The 16,997-nt window shown below is 39.4% G+C and overlaps 1 protein-coding gene across 1 annotated transcript; it reads right to left on the bottom strand.

The window, feature by feature from the left end:
* Positions 1-1,234: 1,234 nt before the first annotated feature.
* Positions 1,235-5,643, bottom strand: LOC143845776 (putative indole-3-pyruvate monooxygenase YUCCA4). The gene is made up of 4 exons (XM_077354190.1): positions 4,106-5,643; positions 2,860-3,108; positions 2,656-2,778; positions 1,235-1,677 (listed from the first exon to the last, which is right to left on the bottom strand). Exons 1-4 carry the CDS (start codon positions 4,736-4,738, stop codon positions 1,441-1,443), a joined length of 1,242 nt encoding a protein of 413 aa, XP_077210305.1. The 5' UTR covers positions 4,739-5,643; the 3' UTR covers positions 1,235-1,440.
* Positions 5,644-16,997: the final 11,354 nt, after the last annotated feature.

Genomic DNA, 16,997 nt, shown 5'->3' with positions numbered 1-16,997 from the left:
TCACATGTAATTAACGACAGCAGCAAGATTTTGCAAAAATAGTAGAAATTCAGTTATTTCATTGAATGTCAATGTATTCGATCATGTTTGAGTTTGGCTCATACATTGTTTACAAACTTGGACTTAGAAAATAATTTGGCCAGGGTAAAAAAAATCAGCTCAGGGGAGTTAAAGTTGCGCAGTAAGTTTCTCATGAACTCAAGGCAATATAAAGGAGTTTTTGATAGACTTGGTTAGCATACATTGGACTCCATAAAACCTCAGCCAGGTTAAAATTATATGTCAAAAACCACATGATTGATGGAATGCGTTGGACAAGTCCCCTTAAATCCAGCATACTAGGTGGGACCCTATACATAGGCAGGCCCCCACTTAGGCTATATCTAGTTGCACAAACGATCAGCATTCATTGGAATTTCAAATGCCAATGAATTCCAATTCCTTACATGATTGCCAAAAGTGCAATAAATTTCCTTTAGACTCCCCAACATGTTTCAGACATCATTACTGTTTTCCATTGATCATTTTCTTCCATTCTCTCATATCCAAAGTCTTGTTCTCTGTTATGTTTCTAGCCATCAAGTCTTTCCTCACTGTTTCTACCCAAGTTGTTTTCGGTTTGTCCCTTTCTCTTTTTACTCCATCAACTTGGTACGAGTCACTTCTTCTCACTGGATCATCCAATGGCCTACGTTGGATATGCTCAAACCATCTTAAGCGGTGCTCTCTGATCTTCTCTTCAATTGGTGCCACGGCCACCTCCACCTTTATACGGATGTTTACATTTTTAATTCTATCTAACCTTATGTGGCCGCACATCCATCTAAGCATTCGCATCACCGCTACAATCAATTTATACGTATGCTGCTTCTTGATAGCCTGACATTTTGAGCAGATGTCTTATAAAACTTTCCCTTCAACTTGGTAGGTATTATACTCTCGCATAGATCTTTTTAAAGTAAATCATAAAGGTTAACTTTTTAATTAGGATAAAGTCCATAACCAAAATCGTAGGATGGTTGAATTCACATTTAGATAAATAGGTTAACATGTCCAATATTAATACTTTGGAAATGATTGACTATATTTGTCTTTTCTGAAAAATCAAAGAAAGGGACGGAAATTCTACCATATTTTAAAAAGAAAAGCAAAAGCAGAGCGGAAATGTTGGTGAATTACTTGATCATAGAGTAAAAACCAAAAAATCCTACAGTAATTCTGAGAAAATAAGCACAGAGAGTTTTTTGTTTATATTTTTTTCCATATGATGATAATTTACAAGGTAAGAAAAATAAAATACATGAGATCCCATGCAAAATTGGGTAATTTACAAAGAGCACAAGACCTCCACGTCAGAGAAAAGGACGAAAACACAGGTGTTTGACAGGGTCAGAACCCACAAAAGGACAAAAAGGGCATTTAGATTATATTTTGATCATGTTATCTAGGAGCGGGGTGTTCTCTGCTACATACGACGAAATGGGTATTGACGGTATTGTTGTTGTCCGTTGTTGTTTTCCATTGGTGGGCTATGTCTATTGCAATTTGTTTTGCGTCCGAGGAAGTGCCTAAGAGGCCTTTCCTCGTAAAGCCCACAGCATAGAGCCCATTTTCGCCTTTCCAACCCTCAGGGAATGGCTTTCTCGGAATGCCTTCATCCGTGAAAAAATCGCTTCCCTGCAAATATTTACAACACCAATTAGATAAAGTTTCAAAGTAGAAATCTATGAAAAGAAGAAGACAAAAGGCATTCCGCGGCCGGTCTTTCGCACGTCAGACCAGCCACCTCATGAATGGAGGTCTGACGTGCTAAAGACCAGCCGCGAAAAGCCTTTTGCGAGGGACCCTAGCAAATCCCATCAAAAGAAATGGATGAAATTACGTAACTGATCCAAACAGAAGCAACCACAGAGAGAGAGAGAGAGAGAGAGAAAGAGATTTTGTAGCAGGTAATGTAGATCCATTTTGAAGATATCCATCCATTTTATTTCAAGAGAGGAAGGTCATATGAGAGATATTTAACCTTTTTTCTTTTAGTTTGGTTCTAGTTTAGTCAACATGGAGTGGACAAGCCAAGTAGTCTCCTCCTAATTTCACTCGAGTAGTGGTAAGTAGTGTTTAGTTGTCAACACCGGCCATAGAGTAGTGACAGGGGATATTATTACCAACAAAGAGAGACAGAGAGAACTCAACTCAACTCAACTAAGCCTTTGTCCCAAACTAGTAGGGGTCGGCCAAAATTTCCTTACTATCATACCATAAAACTTAGTGCGTTGCGCAGGAACCTCCTGCGCACCGTGGCCAACCTCCTGCACAACGTTGCGGAGCCACGTATTGTTCGGAAAAAAAAAAAAAAAAAACCCTAGCATGCTATAATAAGTACTTAATAACAACAAAAATGAAACCAGAACTAAACAAATCGAAGATATAGGGGAGTGATATTTACACGCCAATAATTCGTCTTTTCCTAAAAGCAGCTCCATTGGACCCCTTTTTGTTTGTTTTTTCCAGAAAATAAAGTCATTTCCAGGTAATGACAAGCAAAAAGGGAGTGGAAATTCTTGATAAGGGCGTGGAAATATCATTTTTCATTAACAACTTATAAGAAAAATAACAATATATAATAAGAAAAAAGAAGCAGGTCATCACACTAACCTTGAGCCATGATGGAACGTTGCTCTTGTACCCAGTTGCCAATATAATTGAATCGAACTCCTTTTCTTGCCCATCCACGAATTTTGCTCCTCTCCTTGTGATCTCTCTCACCCCTTCCATCACCTAAAACAAACACAACACATCAATCTCTCTGACCAATGTGCAATGTACTATGTAAGCATACACAAGAAAAAATAAATTTACCTTGATTTTTCCGGATTTAATGGCTGATAATGCTCCAACATCTAAAACCGGCGTCTTTCCGGTCGAGTTTTTGTGCTCCATTGGACCAGTTTTAGGTCTTCTAAGACCCAACCGATCTGTATTTCCTAAGGTGAAATGAGCTAGGAGCAAAAGAAATTTGTCCACGAGTCTTACTGGAAGCCATTTCAGAAGAGCCATGGCTATTCCAAAGGTGGAAAATCTAAACATCTCCCTTGGTAGAACATGCACCTACATTCCAAAGAAGAAGAGGAAAAAAGTCAGAAATATAGACCCCAAAACTGCAATAGAAAACAATAAATCTTACTAGCTAAAAGATTTTTGAAAGATTTTTTTTGGGAGACGATATTTTCACCTCTCTGCAGTCCGCATTCGCCCCCTTATAACGTGAACAGTAGGCAACTTTAACTCTTTTTAACGTCAAATCACGTTAAAATGGGGCGACTGAGTACTACTGAGAGGTGAAAATATCATCTCCCCCACTTTTTTTTTTCTGTTAACAGTTGAAGTACAAAAACCATCGAATTATTAGCTACCTCAGATCACTGACACCAAAACTAACTTTGAACCAAAAAAACATAATGGGCATTTTTTAAGGGGGAAATGAAATCAGCACAACCATGTTTTGATGATTACACAACTCATCTTGTCTTTTATTATTTAAAGAGTTGTCAAAGGTTACTCAGTTCCCAAAAGGCTCCCGCAAGTCAATTAAAAAAGCAAAGAAAAGAGGAGTTTGTGCAATCATCAAAACGTGGTTGTGCTGATATCATTTCCCATTTTAATACCCCTAAGATTTTACTTTCATATAATCATAATATTAGCAAATGATTTTGAAGTTTTGATTATTTGCAAATAATTATTATAATAATGAAAAAAAACTGATGTAGTCAATAGCTTCCAAGGAGGCTTTAGTATGCTATTTGCAAATAAGATTAAACTAAAATAATTATAAAGAGGGCCTCCTAAGTAAAATAGAAGAATCATTTGAACCAAGTTACAATAGCTTCCGGTATTTTGATAAACACATGCATATATTAAGCTACTGCACAAACTCAACTTGTCTTTCCTTTTTAATGGGTTTTTGAGAGCTGTCTGTGAACTGTAATAACCTTTGACAGTTGTTTAAATAATAAAAGAGAAGCAGAGTTTGTGCAATGATCAAAACATGGTTGTGCCAATATCAGTATCCAAAAGACATAATGGAAAAAGAATCCAACTGACTTACAGTGTTCCTAGCCACCACATAAGGGCTTGCATTGTGATTGCAAAGATCCAAGCTAACTTCCATGCCGGAATTTCCACAACCGATGACCAAAACTTTCCTTTCCCGGAAATCAGCACCAGACTTGTAAACACTGGTATGTATAACAGGGCCATTAAATTTCTCAATCCCTGAAATTTCAGGAATTACAGGCTCAGCATTCTCCCCTGTAGCTATAATAAGCCACCATGACATGTATTCAAAGTCCTGAGTTCGAACCCTCCAGAACCCACTAACCGAGTCGAACTCGGCGCTCTGTACTGATTGCCCAAATTTAGGTTCTATGGAGAAATGTGAGGCGTAGGACTCCAAGTGAGAGATGAAGAGCTGCTTTGAGGGGTATTTTGGGAAGTTACTGGGAAAACCCATTAAAGGGAGCTCACAGAAATGCTTGGGTAAATGGAGGTTTAAGCGTTCGTAAGTTCGGTTTTGCCAAAGAGAAGCAATACAGTGGGCTTTCTCGAGAATGAGAGAGGGGACTCCCTTCTTGGCTAGGCAAGCGGCGGTGGCTAGACCGGAAGGTCCGGCGCCTATGATGATTGGGCCCTGCACCCAAGCGCATTTTAGCTGGTTCTCATCTTGTTTGTAAGAACCCATGAAGGAAATATGAAGAAAGAGAGAGGAGAGAAAAAAAAAAAAACCTTTGTTCTTCAACTCCTCTGTTTTTTAAGTCTTAAAAGCTCTGTCTTTGCCCTGATTTTGTGCTTCTCTACCCAAGCTGTGATGTGGGTTTTTAATAGAGGTGTGGATTTGAGGGCCTTGAAGAGGAAAAAGGGTGTGTGAAGATATTGATAAAAGGATCGATGAAGTAGCAAAACTTGAGAAACCTATGTTACTTCAGCTTCTCTGTTTTTCACACTTAAATACTCTGTTTTTGTACCTCTCTACGCAAGCAGTGTTGTGGGTTTTTAGTGGAAGTGTGGATTGAAAGGCATTCTAGAGGGAAATAGGTTTTGAAAATATATAAAAAAGGATCAATAAGTAGCGAAACTTTAAACAAACTCTATTCTTCACCTCCTCTGTTTTTTCACTCATAAAAGCTCTGTTTTTGCCCTGTTTTTGTGCCTCCTATCTACCCAAGCTGAGTTGTGTGGTTTCAATGAAGGTTTGGATTTAGGGGCAAACTTGGTGTTTACAAGAATCCATGAAGGAAATACGAAGAACAAGAGAGCAAAGAGAACAAAACCTCTGTTACTTCACCTTCTCTGTTTTTTCCACTCTTAAAAGCCCTGTTTTTGTGCTTCTCTCTCTACTCAAGCTGTGTTGTGGGTTTTTAATAGAAGTGTGGATTTATGGGCATTGAAGAGGGAAAAGGGTGTCTGAAGAGATTGAAAAAAGGATCAATCAAGTAGCAAAACTTGGTGTGTTAGGGTTTGTCGTTTGAAATACAGAGCTGAGTAATTTTTGAGAAGAGGAGAGTGAGGCGTGAAGGTTAAGGAAAGGATTTGGTTCTCTTTCTCAAGGCTCCTTTTTCAGACTCTTCTGCAGAGAGAAGAGATGTGGACCTTGGCAAGGGGCTGAAATAACTACAATTTTACGTGGTGGAATTTATAATCAATCCAGTGAGAAAAATAGACTCTCTTCCAAATTGGATCTTTCTCATCAATTTCTCGGGAAAACGATAAAAGAATCGTGAGGTATTGTCAGCATCCAAGTCATGGAATCAGGGTTCCACGTCAGCAAAAGTGGTTGCATTGCATGGACGGGACATCCCAGAGGAGCTACGTTACACACAGACCAAGATAGTCATTTTCTTTTTGCTGCACAACTAACACTCTGCGATCTTAGAAAGATTTTGCACGAATACATATGACGGAATTGGTATATCCACCCCTTTTCACATAGATGTAGCTTGGCTCCCATGAAATATTCTCGACCACGACTCTTTGTTCTTATATAGTTATATCACCATCCCTTTTGCAAACAAGAAAAACATCCTCTCTCTCTCTCTCTCTCTCTCTCTCTCTCTCTCTCTCTCTCTCTCTCTCTCAATGTTGACAAAGACAGAGTAATGAGTTGCATGATCGAAGATAATAATGACACTACATGAAAAAAAAATTATTCGCATGAAGTTATAAAATTTCACCTAATCACTTAATTGAGCCCCATAGTCCCATACCCATAAAAGGATTGAAATATAAAATATCTACTTACAATTAAAAAAAGGGATGCCCATTAAGAGATAGACCAAAAAGGTCACCACTCCAGAACCACTTGACGCGGCTAAAATTCGATAGTGGGCTCTATACCCGTAAACGGATTGAAATATGAATGATCTCACTTAGACTACAAACGGGAGGCCCATTAAGAGGCAGCGCAAAGGTGACACGGTTCGACTACGGTGGGTCCCTGAACCACTTGACCCTACTAAAATTTGTTGCGATACCGGCTATGACCCATATGAGAAGCAAAACAAAATATCAGACGTAATAGCTAGCGGGAGAAATGATCCCTCGTACCCTGCATTGCAATAGGAAAAGGAGAAAAAGACAAAAAGTACATGGTTTTTCGTTGGGCAAGCAAGGAGCTAGGGGGATGGTTTTGAAGCACTTAGTTGTAGCCTGGTAGGTATATGTCCCTCTCGTGTGGAATAGAATATGGGTCCCATGTGAGAAGCAAAACAAAAGATATCACCCCATATTGTAATAATAACTAGAGGCAGAAATGATCCCACATACCCTGCAATAGGGAAAGGAGAAAAGACAAGAAAAAACTACGTTGATTTTTGTTGGGCTTGCAAGGAGGAGGGTGTTTTTGAAGCACTCAGGTGTAGCCATATTTCCCTTTCTTATTTGTGCATATTCTACTACTTTCTCTTATGGGAATTGCTAGCGTCCATCGCAAGAGGCATTTCACGGCTGGTCGAATGCGACAGACCAGCCGCGAAATGCCTTTTGCGATGGACCCTAGCAAATCCCTTCTCTTATTCTTATGGGCGCATCATTATATTCACACACTGCTTGTCCTTTACTTTCTAGGGTTGGCAATCACTTCAGTAGTCAGTAGACATTGAAGCTAGAGTTGCCATGGTGTGCCTATAATTAACCAAACAAATCAATGGTTGATGATCTTGCGTCAACTGGGAGTATTTAGGATGGACCCACAAGGATAAATCAGTCATAGGAAGATGATATTTCCACCCATTTTTGTTTGTCTTTTTTCCGTGAGCTGAAGTCATTTTCAGAACAAAAAAACAAGAGACGGAGTTGGAATTTAGCTGCTCTTACATACAAAAAGAGACAGACATGCTGGAAAATAGGGTGAAAATATCAGTTTCCTTTCTATTAAATTGAGATTGGAGAATACATAGAAATGGACAAACCATACTTTGAGAGGACAGTAGGGAACGATACATCCTTGTTTTTGTTTTCATTTGCAATCTGACTTTGGATTGAGACGTGGGCTTCGAAATTCAGCTACCAAATTTATATTCCGATTTGCCGTGTAGTACCTTTGAGAAACGTTTCGGGAATCGGGCTCCCGATACGTGACAAGCATCAGTCACGAGTCACGAGATATATACGTATCATTTTGGTATTATTGCGTAAGAACGAGAGATGTGTCAAAGAAGAAGAACGTAAACTGAAGAGGAACCAACAAGGGCTGAAAATGACGACTCTACCCCTCTATTCTGAACCAGGAACGTACGGACGGCCTTTTTCCCACGCCTCCACTGGCAGGGGCAGGACGGTCTGTCAAAACACTGAGAGAAGAAAGCGTGGGCTTTGACGTCATGGGCCCACATTTCACCACGAACGGACGGAGATGATGAGGTCACGTGACGCCAACTGTTAGTCACATGTCACTGACACACCATATCTACAGCCCCAATAGCCTCTTACTATTTTGTAGGCAGGAGGTACGGAAAACTACTACACGTAAATAGCCTCTTTTCGGGGCGATAGAAAATGACTAAAACGTCCCTGTTATTAAACCGGCCAAATATAGGTGGGCGGGAATTCCGATTTCATTACTGAGGGTAGTTTAGTCATTTCGATTCTCGGCTTGTTGGGTTACGTGTCTGCCACTTGTGTGTAAAACAAACTGAAGGTAGGAAAGCAGCGAGTGTGGTTAGCAGAAAGGGATCTGTTTTTTGAATTTTAATCTTTGTTTAGTGCCTTTTGACTTTCGATTTCGAAATCTTTTCACGATTCGGACGGGCAATCAATATTTGCAGGGTACGGTGGGGTCGGCTACATCAATCACAGATATGATGTTGTCATCTGTGGGCCCTGAGGCGGTGTCATTTCATGATTCCTACGGTCACGATATCATCTTAATATAGGGGATCTTATATGTGGTAAGCCTATGTAGTCTAACATTTTTTCAAAAAAGTATTCTACGCTTACACCATCGGATGATCCAAACCGTCCATTTGATGGTCCATAACCTAAATAGCTAGTGGCCAAAAAATCATTTCTTTAGAGAGATCTCAACCCTCTGATCTATAGGGATTTCTATAAAATGCAGTTCGTCTAAGATCGGAGGCCTAGGATCATCCTATGGAAATGATTTTTTTGCCCCTGCATGTGGACAGTTGGGATCCTGCTATGGTGTAAGTTGTACGATACTTTTCAAAAAAATATTAGACTCTACGATCTTGCACCATATGAAATGGGAAATGATATCAACACAAACATGTTCTGTTATGTACACTGATGCATCTTGTCTTTAGTATTTAAAGAGCTGTAGAAAGATCATTACATTTCCCAAAAAGCTCTTACAAGTCATTTAAAAAATAAAAGATAAGGCTAGGACCGTGCAAAGGCCCACCATTCTACACTTCTTCATGTTTGATAGGTAGGGCCCACCAACTCCCCTAACCGATGCACAAGGTGGAGCCCACATTTTACACCTCAAATTTTGAAGCAGTAGTGCCCACTATGCATTGCCCAAGAATATTGGTGATTTAATAAATTCCAAGACTCCCTAAGAGTATCACTTTCTATTTTGAAAATCCAAATAATATTCGAGATTTTATATTTTGCATGCACGTAAAGTCGAGCATTTTTCAAAAAATACTATTTCAGATTGGAGAAGACAAGGGTTTCAAAAAAAAAGAATGGGGAAGAGAGACAAGAAACAGAGAAGAGAGAGTGAGAGGACGTACCGTGAGTGAGGTCGGAGATGAGGCGAGGTCGAAGACGAGGCGAGGATGGAGACGACGAAGTTGTTTGTGCCTCTTTTTTTTCTCCACACACAGCTACGATGGGGAAAACTTGAGAGAAAGTAGGGTTTTCTGATAGTCTGTATCGGAAATGGGACGGGAGAAAAGTTGCGGAAAAGTCTTTTCCACGTCATTTATTTCATTTTCCACGTTTAATAAAATAGTTTCCGAGGAAATTAAAAGAACACCAAAACTATCAGTTTCCGCGGAAAAAAAACAGGGGTTTCCGGCGAAACCCAACGGGAAAGAAAAAAACAGAACACAGTATTAGTGTGTCATATTTGTGAAGTAAAAGCAAAGTGTGGGCCCACCCTTAGTTCATCAAATTTGTTAAATAAAGTTCATGTTAATGATCATCAGATCGAAGGTTGTTTTTAGAGTCACCACCTATGTTGTCTTTTGCAACGGTTCTTAAAAAATCTTCTAACAATTTTGATGTGGTCTAAAATGAGAACTCTCTGTAAACGAGTAAAATTTAAAAATTTTGAATACTAGATTTCAAAATTTTTGACTTTGAGTCAAGAGTGGGTAGATGATTTTAATCTATGTATCTACCAGCAATTACTGGCCTACATGTCAAATATAAATTCAAGTTCATCAAAGTCATCGGTGTAATTAATGATTGGCAATGATAAAAGTGACTGTCGGGGAATTTTTAATGGCTGCGAATTATAAGCCAATCTCTTATGCTCCCTAATTTTCTTTATTTTTTTAAATATGAAAAAAATAGAGAAGTGGTATATTTGCCCCCTTTCCTTCTCTAAGCCAACCCTCGTAGGTAGGGTTTAGAAATCATGGGATTTTGGCGTGGCTTGAATTTTCGACTGAAATCCGAAATCTTGGGTTTCGGTCGAGACCAAAATCGAAATGGGGGTAAACCCGAGACAGTATAAAATTTCGTTCGGTCCGAAATTTAAGGAATATCCCAAAAAATTTGGATTTTATCTATTATTTAATATTATCTCAAAATTTCGGCTGAAATTTTGTACTACATAAAATATTTTCTTAATTGATTTCGTCGGATTTCACCGAAATTTTGAAATTTTGGTTTTGTTGAAGACCAATACGCATTCCGAAATTGAAATTTGAAACCATGGTCTTGAGTAGGGTCGGGTTTTAATTCGAAAACTCGACTTAATTTTGAGTAGGGCCGAGCATTTTTCAAAAAATACTATGGGGTCCACTTCATACGATGATCCAAACCGTTCATTTATAGGGCCACAACATAAATAGGTTGCATCACGTAAATCATCTCCGTAGGATGATCCTAACCATTCAATCTATAAATGTTTCTATAGCGGGCAATCCCATTATAGATCGGAGGGTTAAGATCATCCTATGGAGATGATTTAGCGTGCAACCTACTTATATCGTGCACAACAAATGAACAGTTTGGATCATCTTATGAATTGGGCCTTACTTTTTAGAAAATACTTTACTTTACATTCATATAACATATAAAATCTCATAATTAACTAGTAGAGAGTTTTCACATGTATAGTCCAGTATTTTTCAAAAAGTATCGTACAGGCCATGCCATAGTATGATCCAAACCGTCCATTTGATGGGCCACAACGTTAATAGGCTGTGCCCAAAAATTCATACATGGGATGATCCTAGCCCTCTTATATATAGAGGTGTACATCATATTATGTTCCCACATAAATGAATTTTTGGGCACGACCTATTTTCATCTTGGTCCATCAAATGGGCGGTTTAGATCATCCTGTGGTGCAGCCCGTACAATACAATTTTTATAATACGGGCTTACACCATGTAAAATCTTGTAACTCCCTTAATCAAATGGACGGTTTGCCCCCTTGTTAATGTGATTTGACGTCAAAAAGCTTTAAAGTTGTCCACTGTTCACAGCATAAGGGGGTGAATGCGTACTCCAGGGAGGGTGAAACTATCTATCGCCCTCATGTAAAAACTCAGATATGTCGATTACCTAAAATTTACTCTTTGTTATGTAAAGTATTTAAGAGTTTTATAGGTGTTCGCCCATCAAACTTATAATGAGGGAGCTGGGCAGCCAATTTTTTCATAGGATGTCGTTGGATCAAATATCTACTGTGGTACATATTACTACAAGACGTAGTAGGAAAAAAGGGGGTGCATTTATCACTCACCCAATTTTTTCTTTATCTTTTGCTAAACTAACAAATATACCCTTCTGACGTAGTACTTGGAAATATGAGGAGGGCTTTCAAAGAGCACATTGATACATCCATATCTTGAGACTGTTTTCTACAGAAAATTTACATTTGGAAGCTTTTGAATGACTTCTCTTTTGTAAAAAGTGTTCAATGCATCGAGTCATTTACACATTTATGTGATTTTAAATAACTTAATGACTTGTGTGTGCATGATGGCACAATTTTCTAATTATATACAGTATAGATTATTTTTTGGTAGCTGTGCTAGTATTGTAAAAGAGAGAACATTTCCTACATACTTGTGTAGGTAAGTTACCTACACACTACCTTAAAATACAGTGGGGGGCCTACATTGTTTGGGTGATCCAAACCATTCATTTGAATGGTCCTCACATAGATAGAGTGTCCACAAAAAATCAGATCCATAGGATCATCCTAACCATTCAAACTATGGAGGCAAAAAATGGACTAATTTGTGAAGGTTTATACACGTCCATTTTACCTCCACAAATCGTAGGGTTGGGATGATCCTATGGATCTGATTTTTTGTGGACACCCTATCTATGTGAGGACCATTCAAATGAATTGTTTGGATCACCCAAACAATGTGGGCTCCCACTGTATTTTAAGGTAGTGTGTAGGTAACTTACCTACACAAGTGTGTAGGAAATGTTCTCTCGTTGTAAAAATGAAAGGCTGATTTTTAAGCTACACTTGGCGACCTATGTGACACAACATGGTATTCCATGAAGTTTATCAGGTGATGGGAGAGGGACAATAAGGGTGGGAGAGGGAGAGAATTAAGAGAGGGTGATCAATGGCTAAAAAGAACAAGGCAAAAGAAACAATGTACTCAAAATAGGGTTATTTCTTTCTATATTTTCCAGCCACTTCGCACTATCTGTCCACTCATGCCCTCTAAATTCTCTTTCTCTCTCTCTCTCTCTCTCTCTCTCTCTCAAGAGTTAGTAATCTAATATTCCATGGAAAAAATCCATGGTTTCCAAACATGGCCAGCATGTATTTTTTTCTTACAACATCAACGGATACATGGGAATGAGCCTCCACCTCAATGGTCGATCATATGCTTCTCCATTGCAGGTATGCCAGAGTGGTTTGAGGTTGCGTGCTTGATCACTTTTGGCGTGTCTTGGGTGTTCCCTCTCAGTTTAGCTGGCCTCTTGGATAATTTGTACTATTCTCCTTGGCCCAAGAAAGGGAATATCCTTTGGAAGTTGGCTCTAGTGGCTACTATTTGGGTTCTCAAGAAGAAGAGAAATTCTCGCCTCTTCAAAAATACCGTGGCTACTATTTGGCTACTAAAAGGGGCTCAAAGTCACCTCCCTTATTATTTCTCGGGCAAGAGCTCTTCGAGGCTTTAAATTCTTCTTAAAATCTGACCTTAATCGATGTTGGAAGGAGATTTGTTAAAGCACTTAGCGTGGAGACCACTACCTCTAGCATGGGGACCCCCCCCCCCCCCCCCCCTGCAAAAAAAAAAATCATGTTTAGCTAAAATTGCTTTGATAGGTTGAGCTTTGGCGGTCATAGACCATCAATAGTGGGGGGTCATTTGAGAGATGGGGTTGATTAGTCAGATGGAAGTTCTTGGGTGTTCAATTGGATTTAAGGACCAGTGAAGCAGAGCTCTATCACAGGGAATCAAACTAGTACTATCTTGGCCATACTTATGGTGGATGATGACTCTCTTAATGTTATTAGATGGATGGTTGGGAGTCATTCCCACCCTTGGAAATTCTTCCGTTTGATAGATAAAAATTGAGATAGAGTGTAGGGGCTTTCCGGTTCACTCTCAACATGTTCGGAGATCAGGTAGCTGGGAGACAAATCATCTAGCCTGTGACTGTGTTCATAGATTGGGATTTCTCGTTCTAAACGAATCTCTGCCTAAATTAGAGACTCCTTTTCTTACTTGAAAAAAATCTTGTCATTAAAAATAAAATAAAATAAATACATATATATATATATATATATATGAGAAAACGGTTCCTACACATATGTGTAGAGAGTTCTCTACACACTAGCTTAAAATACAGTGGGGGCCCACATTGTTTGGGTGATCCAAGCCATCCATTTTAAAAGCCCTCACATAGATAGGGTGTCTACAAAAAATCAGATCCATAGGATCATCCCAATCCTTTGGGCCTTAAAAATGAATGGTTTGGATCACCCAAATAATGTGGCCCCCACTGTATTTTAAGCTAGTGTGTAGATAACTTATCTACACATGTGTGTAGGAACCGTTCTCTCTCTCTCTCTCTCTCTATATATATATATATATATATAGAACATTTCCTACACACTTGTGTAGGTAAGTTACCTACACACTACCTTAAAATACAGTGGGGGCCCACATTGTTTGGGTGATCCAAACCATTCATTTGAATGGTCCTCACATAGATAGGGTGTCCACAAAAAATCAGATCCAGAGGATCATCCTAGCCATTCAAACTATGGAGGCAAAAAATGGACTAATTTGTGAAGGTTTTATACACGTCCATTTTACCTCCACAAATCGTAGGGTTGGGATGATCCTATAAATCTTATTTTTTGTGGACACCCTATCTATGTGAGGACCATTCAAATGAATTGTTTGGATCACCCAAACAATGTGGGCCCCCACTGTATTTTAAGGTAGTGTGTAGGTAACTTACCTACACAAGTGTGTAGGAAATGCTCTCTCTCTCTCTCTCTCTCTCTCTCTATTTTAAGGAAAGTGAAGCTACACCGCCGGTGTAGCTAACTTAGCTACACCGCCGGCTTAAAATACAATGGGCCCACATTGTTTTGGTGATCCAAAGAATTCATTTGATTGGCCCTCACATAGATAGAGTGTCCACCAAAAATCAGCTCCATAGGATCATCCCAACCCTACGATTTGTGGAGGCAAAAATGAACGTGTAAAAACCTTCACAAATTTGTCCATTTTTGCCTCCACAGTTTGAAGGGTTGGGATGATCCTATGGAGCTGATTTTTGGTGGACACCCTATCTATGTGAGAGCCAATCAAATGAATGGTTTGGATCACCAAAACAATGTGGGCACATTGTATTTTAAGCCGGCGGTGTAGCTTCACTTTCCTCATATATATATATATATATATATATATATATATATATATATATATATATATATATATAATCTATCCCAATAAGAGGATAAGGACGTGAAAACTATTTCTAGTTCACAACTTGTCAAATATATCCTGTGATTTGATCATGGCAATGATTGCTCTATTAATTAAACAGTTTTTTATTGCTCTTTAGTAGCTATTTGGGTAAGGGTGTCAATTTTGGCTCGGGCTCGGAAGCTCGCTCGAGCTCGGCTCGAAAAAAGCTCGGCTCGAATCCTTAACGAGCCGAGCCGAGCCGGCTCGCCAGGCTCGTTAAGCTTAACGAGCCGAGCCCGATTTAGGCCAGGCTCGGCTCGTTAAGGCTCGTTAAGAATTTAATATATTTAAATATATATATTATATATTAATACATACACTAAAAGGGTTGTCCAAGGAGTAAAAGGGGGAGGCAAAATATGTCACTTCACTTTAGGAACCCCATTTGTTACTTGGACCACCCCCCATAGTGTAAAAAAAGTAGTGAAATTACACTATATAGGGCTGTCCAGGGAAGATGAGGAGTGTGAAAAAAAGCTCGGTAAGGCTCGCGAGCCTGGCCGAGCCTGACCGAGCCGAGCTTTTGGGCTTAACGAGCCGAGCTTTTGGGCTTAACGAAGCTCGGCTCGGCTCGTTTACACCCCTATATTTGAGAATTAAAATAGATTTTTGCACCTAATTAGAAAAGTGAAAAATTGGGAGAGTAGTGTCATTATTATTCCATATTTAATTGACATTTTAATTATCCCAACAAGAGGAAAAGCACGTTAAAGTTTTCATGAGAAGGAATAACCACTGGTCAATAAAAGTTGAAACATGTCTGTGGACAGAGAATAACCACTGTCAAAATTAGGAGATAAGGACATCATCTCATCTAAGAAAAACGTCATTTAATCGAAGGACAACTGATTTGCTACCCATGAATGATTTACTATACAAGCCTCCTCTTGACTCATATAGAGAATTGGAGGGAAAGTTAAACCAGCTAAGGTCTCAAAGCCCATGCAAAGAATAGCCAAGAAAGCTGCGGAAAGTGAAAGGCTTAGGTCTAAAATAGAGTACTCCTCCTCCGTAGAAGAGTCAGAACATGAAGATGGTGAAGAGGAGCGCCCCCAACAAAAGAAAGTTGAACTCTTCCATCAAAGAAAAACAGAATCTTCAGAGGTTCAGAAGTTGAGGAAGAGCCATAGAATAAGGAAGTTTAGCTAGAAGATGATAGACCTCCTGGATCACAGTAAGCATGGCTTCACCTAACTATGAGGATCGGCTCCAAGGATCACGTGCCTCCCTAACTCCACCAATTGCTCAAAGACAGCTCGTGTATTCTTTTTTCTCTTGCTTGTTTTGAGTTTGTCTTCAAGGGTATCAAGACCCTGTTCGTTCAGCCCTCCTCCTTAGGCCTTGTTCTAAGGATTGGGCAATGGTCTTGTTCTTGCTATTGTATCATCTTTCTCTATTAAATATACCGGTAGGGGTCTACCTAACGCCAGCTTACCCATAAAAAAAAACAAAAAACAAAAAAAAAAACAAACACAAGCTTAGAGCTGTTTAAGTGCATGTTAGCCAAGTACTGATGGGGATTTCCAACTTGCGCCGGAAAGAAACATTTCACTGGAGATGGGCATCACTTCTTTTGTGGGCATTTTTTTTAATGTTGGGAGAGAGAAAGAGATGTTGGGACCTGGGTAGTACTCACCATTAAAAGCTATTGTTAAGGGTAGGGTGCTCATGTCCTTATAAGCCCCTCCACATCTACTCTCGTTTTCAATGTTGGGTCTCTTTGCTTTTGTGTGGAACCCCCAACAATTTCCCCTAGACTCGGGAGCAACGTGAGTACTACGAGATCTTCTAGAGCGATTTTTCCATCCTCGGAGGTACATTGGGGTTATCAAGATCTTTCCCGAGAGACTTTTCCATTCTCGGAGGCACACCGGGGTTATCGAGACCTTCCCCGAGGGACTTTTCATTCCTAGACCTTGTGGTTCATCAAAATTATACTTGCATGTCCCTATGTGGGACCCACAAGACTTTTGATCCCAACCCTGATTGTGTTTCAAACTGTCATAGTCTTTGAATAGAATCTCAATTGCAAATCAGTCATTTCACAATCAAGCAAATCAAACTATGGTTTCATGGGTTAGCTTTGTCTTTTCTTGGAAGTGAGAAGCGTATTTTTAGAACGAGAAATTATATGATGCCCGATTGGGCATGCCTTGAAAAAAGCGCCACTCTTGATGTTTGATCCAACAACAGCCCCTTAAAAAGATGAAATAGGGGGCTACTGTTGGATCAAATATCAAGGGTGGCTCTTTTTTCAAGGGCATGGTCGATCAGGCATCATATAAAAACTCTTTTATAGAACTTCAATTTTTACATGGGAAAAATACACTTAGACCTCTT

The sequence above is a fragment of the Tasmannia lanceolata genome, unplaced genomic scaffold, assembly GCF_043159265.1.
Source record: "Tasmannia lanceolata isolate RefF3 unplaced genomic scaffold, GAP_Taslan_0.1 ptg000015l, whole genome shotgun sequence".
NCBI lineage: Eukaryota > Viridiplantae > Streptophyta > Magnoliopsida > Canellales > Winteraceae > Tasmannia > Tasmannia lanceolata.
Note: the sequence above shows the minus strand (reverse complement) of the source record. Positions and strands in the feature narration are given on the sequence as shown.

Coding starts and splice junctions, on each gene's coding strand:
- LOC143845776 (XM_077354190.1), bottom strand. CDS start 4,738: ATGGGTTCTTACAAACAAGATGAGAACCAGCTAAAATGCGCTTGGGTG. Junction 2,779..2,859: donor TTAAATCCGGAAAAATCAAG/GTAAATTTATTT, acceptor TGTTTGTTTTAG/GTGATGGAAGGGGTGAGAGA. Junction 1,678..2,655: donor ACGTTCCATCATGGCTCAAG/GTTAGTGTGATG, acceptor AAATATTTGCAG/GGAAGCGATTTTTTCACGGA.